The 8,675-nt window shown below is 40.1% G+C and overlaps 1 protein-coding gene across 2 annotated transcripts; it reads right to left on the minus strand.

Moving 5' to 3' along the window:
* Positions 1-838: 838 nt before the first annotated feature.
* Positions 839-8,029, minus strand: LOC105050283 (CRM-domain containing factor CFM2, chloroplastic). Of its 2 annotated transcripts, none has more exons than XM_073261644.1 (13): positions 7,192-8,029; positions 6,070-6,592; positions 5,850-5,980; positions 5,237-5,539; positions 4,973-5,129; positions 4,213-4,505; positions 4,068-4,127; positions 3,823-3,975; positions 2,598-2,693; positions 2,345-2,509; positions 1,974-2,211; positions 1,421-1,551; positions 839-1,324 (listed from the first exon to the last, which is right to left on the minus strand). In XM_073261644.1, exons 1-13 carry the CDS (start codon positions 7,885-7,887, stop codon positions 1,130-1,132), a joined length of 3,141 nt encoding a protein of 1,046 aa, XP_073117745.1. In that variant the 5' UTR covers positions 7,888-8,029; the 3' UTR covers positions 839-1,129. The 2 variants fall into 2 exon arrangements, with proteins under 2 accessions (XP_073117745.1, XP_019708093.1); XM_019852534.3 differs by having other exon boundaries at positions 2,345-2,494; positions 2,565-2,693; positions 7,192-8,027.
* Positions 8,030-8,675: the final 646 nt, after the last annotated feature.

Genomic DNA, 8,675 nt, shown 5'->3' on the forward strand with positions numbered 1-8,675 from the left:
GACCCATTAATTTTTTTACCAACTCTCTCTTCCAATTTTCATATATCACATGATATGAAATTCATTTTCTATACTAGAATAACCCCAACCAAATGGACCCTATAAGAATTATTGGATTGACCCCTCTTCAGCCATGAGATGTGGCACAAGGGGTACAGGCCTGGGCCGGTCCAACGTTGCCAGTCAAACCTGAAACCTGATCCATACAAGTTCAAGCCTTTTTTTTACAGCCATCGGATTGTGGACCGGGTATGGGTGCCAAAATTTGAAGTTCAAGTCCAGGTTTAGTGGAAACATATTTGACCATACTTGGACATAATGATCTACTCGAAATATCATAGATCATATAATTTCCTCTCATGGCATTATTTATTTTTTTTTGTAAAATATATCAACAAATCTCAGGTTCGCCTCCCAATCCAGTCCCCCCGACTGCTTACTTTCTTATGCGGTTTTTGCTTGCAAGTTGTTGTAACGAAGACCTTCCAAGTGGCCTGGAAACAATGGGTCGTCTTCATCTAGAGAACCAAAACAGGCTAAACCATTTAGGCTTGCAAAATATAAACTGGTTAGCTCCTTAACAAGAAGTAATACCAGCAGGTCCAACATTTGTTTGCGTTACATTATTTTCGGAGATTGAATGTTGAGAGCGAATGCTAATAATTTGTGTTATGCTTGGTCAATTGAGACAAGAATGAAGCTGTGAAAAGACCCGTAAGACAACCTTCCAGTCTCGTGGCTGGCGACAGTGTCGAAACTTACTCTCAACACGTCTTCACCATGCATAGCCATTTGAAACAAACTCGTGCCACTCAGTTTGAGTCTTTTTGAACATTAATTCCATAGTGAATATTGTAGAAACCTTAATCAAAATTCCATAACAAACAATATGGATACTTGACCAAACTTTGGTATGACAAAAAACAATTTATATAGACTAATTTACAGATGAAGAAAACAAAAGGATATATCTGACAACAGGGCTACCCACAACTATATGCAGATATCTTAAAAAATCCTGCAACAGAGCCTGGGGCAAGTGAATCCATTCAGAAGTAGGCAAATTACATCACCAATGAAGTTGTGCTGGAAAAGGAGAGTAACGATGAAGCATACCGCTAGAGATAACCTATTTCAAGTCATTGCTTTGTAAACCACATTCAAGTCTGATGGCTGCCATGAGCTGAGAAGAAACTGCACACTTGCTGCCCCCTTTAAATGGTTTTACTTCCTTCACCCCTCCAGGAGTCTCTCTCTCTCCCCAACCCCTGTACAAAATCACCTTGTTTGGTTCTCGTGACACCAGCACTGCCCCAGTTGCTTGCTGAGTTCATAAAAGAAATTAGATGTAGAGAGATTAATAAATGAGTTTTGATGGCAAGTGACGTGTTTAGCCAAAGTTTAAAGAGGATGCACATACCTCTAGTTCAAATATGAGCTCCTGTACCGGAGTCCCTTTGGCCCTGTGCTTTATATTTACTATGGCAAGAGGATGCTTCTTGAAGTGTGTTTTGATTGTTTTTGCAACACCCGAAATGACATTGTTCCTCCCTGGAGAGAACAGGCATTCATTAAAGTATCTGCTTCCAGTATGCTAGACCCATTATCCAAAGAATAATGCGCAGGGTTCTGAAAGCTTGGTTTCTTAGAAGTATGATTCTTTGACCAATGTACATGAAAATCTAGCAACTACCTAGCCCCACTTATATCAATACCATATCTAAATGCATGATATATTCACTGATTTTGAGACTTATGCAAGATGAAAATGGCATCTTTAGTTATACTCAATGGACACATGTAATACTAAAATCAAATTATTCAAGTGTGTCGAAAATATAGATGAAATGCAAATGTAATTAACAACAATTTCCTTGTTCGGAGAACAGATTCCTCAAGCAAACTATGGAGGGTGATTGAGTCATCGCCTTCTTAACATCAGAAAATGGATGATGAATGATTTTAAAAATTACCAACAGCCAGTACTGGACGTTTTCTCATCTTGAGGGCTTGTTTCCGTAAAATAAGCCTTTCTCGATTTGAAAGAGGAGAAGCTTTGAAAGGCATTTCAACACTAGATTCCTGTTCCAATTCATCTCCATGGACCATTGAGTCAGGTTCCCTCCGTGTTGCCACCAATAATGAATCAAAACCTTTGCTAGAATCATGAAAAATATTATTGGTAGTAGAACATGAGGCCTGAGCTTCTTGCTGCAAATCAGAGGTTCAAAAACCACCACAAGAGAAACGGTAATTAATAAAGCAACAAAGGGAGAAAAAGGGGAAGGGCGGCAGGCTTGTCTTTGTGTTAGCAACAAGTGGGAGGGACGATCATGATGTATACCGGAAAAATTCCTGGATGAAAAGCAGGGCCATCAGAAGTGCATCCTGATTCATCATTGGGTGTATTTGTGTTATTCCTTGTATCAGATAAAGACCGCACAACTTCAGTCTCAGAATTCCCGTGTTCATGCTTGGATATCATCAACTTATGCTGTTCCAATAAACCCTATCATGAGAAGAATGGAATGGCATATTTAAGGGGCCAATGCAAAAGAATGTACCTCTAGAGAATTCAAAGGTAATGCAGATCCAACCATATTAGATGGTGCATTGACAATTTCTCCATTTTCCCTCGAGTTATGACCATGGTCCTCTGAATGCATGGACTCCGAATGGATTTCATGAACTTCCTTGACCATAGTAGATTGAAAGAAGGAGAATATAGTCAATATACATGACTACCATACCAAACACCCAGTACCATAAGAAATGTAGAAAAGAGGATAAGCACCATTGATAAACTAGTATTTTTTTGCACGTGTCATGCATGCAGATTTCAAGAAAAGAAAGAAGAGAGATGGGCTGACAAAAGATGTAGCTCATAAATGGTATGGGACCCATTCCATAAATATATATGGCGATTTCATTTGTTGGATGTCCCCATTCAGCGTGTCCTAACTTGAGAGTTTTCTTTGTATATAGAGATATTTAGCGGATATGAAATGGTAGGTGAGCCCCAAGTAGCTTGAATGTGCATGTGTATAATGGAACAAAGGCAGGAGATATCTGCTAAAGCAGATACTGATCTCATATCTATTTAGGTCATATTTGAATATTAATAATTAATAGCTGCAGTTCTGGGGCTATAGTAAATAATTTTGGTGTAAGATTCCAACCATAAATTTATGGCCTATTGAGTATGGTTATGATGGGCTATGATAATTATATCCCCGAGGCCTTTTCCTAACTGTCTAAAGGCAGCACTATAATAATCTGCAATAACAATACAGATAAACAGAACATCACATAGCATACTGTACAGCAATACAGATGATTTAGGATTTTTCTTAGATAGACATTGTTGATATCATAAATGAGCTCCACATGCTTTTCTATTAAAAAAAAAAGTCTTAATAACCATAACAAAAAAGTCCATATGGCATATAATATAAACCGGACTAGTACGAACTAATAGGCACAATCAACATGGTTAAACAAGAGCTTATGGATAACACCACTAACATCAACTTGCCTACCAACTGATGCTAATTTACAAAAGAAAATTCAATAAGACATTTATTTTATAGGCTACCTTATCATCAACTTTGTTTGAAAACTTGGAGATTAGGTTTTGTAATCAATGATGGCAATCTAAATGGTTGAGATCAACTAAAACTCTGGTTATAAATATTCATCATACATTATCTATCCTTACCATCAACTTATAATCAAACCTCATGCCTTGGGATATTAAATATCATAAGCACCATTTAATGCATAAAGGTGTTATTTGCTGTTTAGCTTCATGTGCAAGCATACCTCGGCGCTCTCTCGCTGACAAGTAAAATCAACAAAACCATTTCTATCCTCTAATGTGGACCCACTCTGATCATTTGTTTCAGCAGCAGAACTTATTCTTTCATGCTCAGTCAATTGCACTGAATCTTCCAATGAGCCAGCCTTAACTTGAGACTAATGAGAAAAACAGGAGTTACATATATATTCCAACTAAAATAAGACTGCAAAAGTTAGGAATAAAAAAATTCTACGGCTGGAAAGCTCACCATCTGATGCTTTAACTGATCTATATTTCTGGAAAGGTTCAGGACATGAAGCTTCAATGACTAGATAACAAAAGAAAAAAAATTGAGAGATCATTCAAGAAAAAGCCACAAAAAATTAATAACTCGCAAAGAAAAATAGGTTCACCTCACTGCGCTGAGCCTCCAAGGAACACTTCATTGCTTCCCTTTTACTCAACAATGTCTGAGGCCTCAAGTTTGAAGGCCTCCTGTAGTTCTTTCCTCGATATACGATAATCGCATGACCTTTGCTCACTCTCTCCACAGCTACAAGGATACCACCACTTTCAGCCTCCAAGATCCGAGCTGCACATTCAACATTTTCGATGCAACGGTCTTTGGATGTTATCTTAACAAGTTCCCTATACTTCCAGTGAAGGTGCATATTTTCAACTGTTCCAGCAAAAACTCCTCTCCTGCCTGAACATTTACAGAAAGATGCTTAGATAACTTTAAAAGGTAAAGACATCATGTTCATCATCCAACAATGCATAACCATTCAGAAATGGCATGGATCAAGTCAACATTCCCCATCTGATTAAGTCAATAACCAAGATCAGTTTATAAAAAAAAGGATGACATTGATATGAGCTGGCCAAACAGAGAACACATCCCACACATTAATCAAAAAAAAAGGAGAGTAGAAGTGATGACTGTGCCCAGCAGAGTAGCCTAATATTATGCATATATCAAGTTCATGTCCCACTAAAAGACCACTATAAAGGACTTCTTAAGTTGATTCTCTCATTTAATCTAAATTAAAGTATGAGATAGCATCAAATTCCTTTAAGGAATCATTTTGGCCATATATAATTTCATCAATCAGCCATGGCTACGAGAATCTTAGGTTACAAAACACATTCAAAAAACTTAATTGGATAACTCACCTAGCAGTAAAAATGGTTTCATCCTTAGACCTACTTTCCGCAGCATGTGCCTCTCTTCTTCTGATATTCCCTCCTTATCTGATTCTACTTTCAGAGGCTCAACTGGTTTTTCCAACTCTTTCAAAAGCTTTTCTGCCTTTTCCTTCTTTTCCATGACCTGAAATGGAATAATATAAAGGGCTATGCCAGATAAGATTTCAGCCCGTTAGGCTTACTGTAAACTCAGAAGTTCACTGAATTCAATTACTGATTATCCTATTTCACCTGGAATAACTTTGTCTCTACTCTTTCAAGAGATGTCTTTAACCTCCTTTCAGCGGAAAGGGCTCTTTTTTCTTCAGCTTTTCCATGGGATTCGTCTACAGAAGCAGCTCTAACAAACTCTGGTTCAGGAGCATCTATAGTGGCAACCCGGCCACTTCCATCAGTCATCTGCTTTTGTATACCAATTCCACCATTCCTCCGCTCTTCTATTGCAAGAGAGACAGCAGGAGGCAGAAAATCTTTCCCTCTATAAAAGATGATGTATTCTTTATCCCTTGATAGAAGAGTTCCTCCGGTCAATTGCTGCAAGAGTTTCAAAAAGAGAGGTCCATGAATAAATTATGTACACAAGCAATAAGTATGCACAATACATATGCATATACATATTTATACCAATTAATTTCCCTTTACAATTGACATGTCCCAGCTATTTATATGACATCTATTGCATGAATTCTGTTTCACCAAACAATCCTATTTGGGCCTCAAATAATCATTGCCTACACATTAGTATTCTTAGGAAGAAGAAATTATTGATCGTATAGATGGATAAAAAGCATAGGCAGTTCAACTATATTTCAATGCAGATTATTAGGTGGCAGAATATACCTACCTTTAACTCCTCGGCCATTAACTCACTGTTTGTGTTCTGCACACCTCTCTTAATTGCAATCTTAACTACCTCACATTTTTCCCATAGCTTGATCATGGAAACAGCCAAACCTTGATGGTTCCGATTTCTCCCTGCAAATCACAAATATGTGAATGTAACATAAAAAAAGCTAGCAAAGCATACAGTGAATAACCAAAGAAGAGGGGCACTTGAATTTCACCTAATGCAAAATGACATGGTAGGTGCCTACTTAGCCTCCGTAATGTAGTCATTTCCCTGTCTGTTAGCTTGGGTTTTATGCCAAATGGAAGAAGACGAAAAGGTTTGCGGAATCCAGGAATAATGGCTGGTAATAAATCAGCATCAACAGGCAAAGGGTCATATCCCCACCAATCCGTAAATCGTGGGCCCAATCCATCTAACAATCGATTGGCTTCTTCTTCAAGTTGAGCTTCCCCAGGTTGCTGGAGTCGCACCTTATTCAGAGATCCAATACCAATAACTAAAGAGGATCGAGCTGAAGTAGCAAAAGATCCAGCCGATGAATTGACAATACTTGAGGGCACGGAATTCACCCCTTGTTTATCCAATGCTCCGTCCTCCATGCTAGACTCCAGAGATTCTCCGTCAGCATTCGTTTTCATTTCATCTCCACAGTGGAAGTAAGGATATTTGTAGTTGGTCCCTCTATATAAAATAATGATACTCCCAGATCTCCAAACAACTAAACCTCCAGTTTTTCTCTGGGAGTAAGAGCAAATTAGAGAATGTGCACATTGTAATTATCAATTTGGAACAGAATGGCAAACTTTATAAACCGATATAGACATATAACTGCCACTCAGAGACAGTATTGCATGAATCTACAAACTTAGCAACAATGCAGTATATGTTGTGCAGCATAAAGACAACCAACAGCCCCATCATACATTACACGAACCCTAGTGCCAAAAAACAAATTGGAAAGGAAATTCAAAGATTGTCTTAGTAACCCATTTACATGAAATATAGATAAACCTTTGCTGGCGTTACTTCAGAAGTCAAGTGTCAAAACAATTTGAAAGCTTGCAATGAAATTAAGTACGACTAAACTGATAGTTTGGGTTCGATCAGTAGTTCCTAGGAGGTAGCAAGTTAAGATCTACAACATAATTTGTGGTTCAATGCCTTTCGATAGTTTCAATGTCAGAGAATTTTCATAACTGAACAAGATGAATTCCAAGGTTTTTTTCATCAAATTTCCATAAATCCATTAATATGTGGAGTTATCAATTTTTTTTTTATTTTTTCTACATATCTATTACAAAAGCCTAAAAAATGACAAATTTGTACCGAAAGTTACCTCCAATATTTCATGGGTCCTCTTCATATTCATCCGGCACAAGTCCTCGCACTTAATCTTCACGAGCTCCGACCTCCGCCATCGCTCATGGATCCCATTCACAATCCCCTCCGTTATACCCGCCTTGCCCACCTTCAGCCTCTTCTGCAGCCGTATCCCCTCACTCCTTAGCCTCTTCAGCTCCTCTGCCGGAATCATCAGCTCCGCGACCATCGGCACCACTTCCTTTGAAGCCTTTTTCTCCTTCTCCTGCTCCTTCTCTCTGCTCCACAGATAATGGAACCTCGTGATGGTGGCCCCGGATCCGGGTTCGGGGACCGGGTGCTCGGGGGTGCTCCAGCTCGAATCGATGGTGTGGCCGACGCGGCGCTTAGGGAGCTCCTGAGGGGTGGGGATGAAGATCTCGCCGGCAGAGCCAGGGCCGGTCGGGGGGCGGTCGGCGGACTTGGTGGGGTCGTCAGCGAGGTAGCCGAGGCTCCGGAGCTTCTCGGAGATCCTCTGGATGGCGGATTTGGCAAGGGTTTCGTTGGCAGGCGCGGAAGCGGAGGCGGTTCGGAGATGGAATGTGGGGGGATTAGGGTTTTGGAAGCGTAGGGATGGTTTGGGAGAAGAGCGTGGGAGAAATGGCAGCGATGGGGAGTCCGATGGGGTTTTGGGGGAGAGAAAGGGGAAAGGGTGAGAGAGGGAGAGATACATCTAAGAAGAACAAATAGGAGGAGAACGAAGGAAGCAGACGGGAGCTTTTTACTTGGCATCCATGGGAAGGATAAGGTTCCCGCCGCCCTCGTTTATAGTATCAGGACTTTCTAATCCGACTGGCAATGGCCACCTCCTTCACTTGAAAATCCGACTCGGATTGGCCTCTGTAACCCGAAGGCTGGACTCTGCCGGTCTCCAAGAAACCCGATTGTTATATGCGAGCCAGTGCCCGGCTGGGATTTGGGTCAAAAACTAAGCAAATGTTTTCCTGAGCCCTTATTTTGCACTACGGCCTGCTACCGTCATCTATGGCTATATCTGCATGTTGGGCTGGCAAAAATTGATGTGACCCGGAAACCCAAGTAGGCCTAGGCTATCTCGGTTTGAGTCAAGATGGATCAACCGAGTTGAAATGAATCAGATATTATTGCTGCCAAAATCTAGGCTAGCAGAAGTAGATGAACTGGTAAATAGTGATAGATTTGCTTGGACGGTTTGCTCAGACTGCCCATATAGATCGGGAGGCCCGGCCTTAAAACAGAGAAACAACAAAAATTATCAGATCTGATCCGATGGAGGACCCTCCACTGTTTAAGTCAAATCAAATTTTGGTGGAATAGCATAGATCTAAGAATTTGAGCAATGTAAAGTATAGCAGAAAGGGGAACGAGCATAGAATCAATGTACTTGAAGATCCCTTGGGTCTTATATATATAGGAGTTTATGTATAGAGCGTTGTTCAAAAAGAGAGGGCATGTTATAATTATCGGACATACAATAACTAG

Source organism: Elaeis guineensis, chromosome 8, assembly GCF_000442705.2.
Source record: "Elaeis guineensis isolate ETL-2024a chromosome 8, EG11, whole genome shotgun sequence".
Lineage (NCBI taxonomy): Eukaryota > Viridiplantae > Streptophyta > Magnoliopsida > Arecales > Arecaceae > Elaeis > Elaeis guineensis.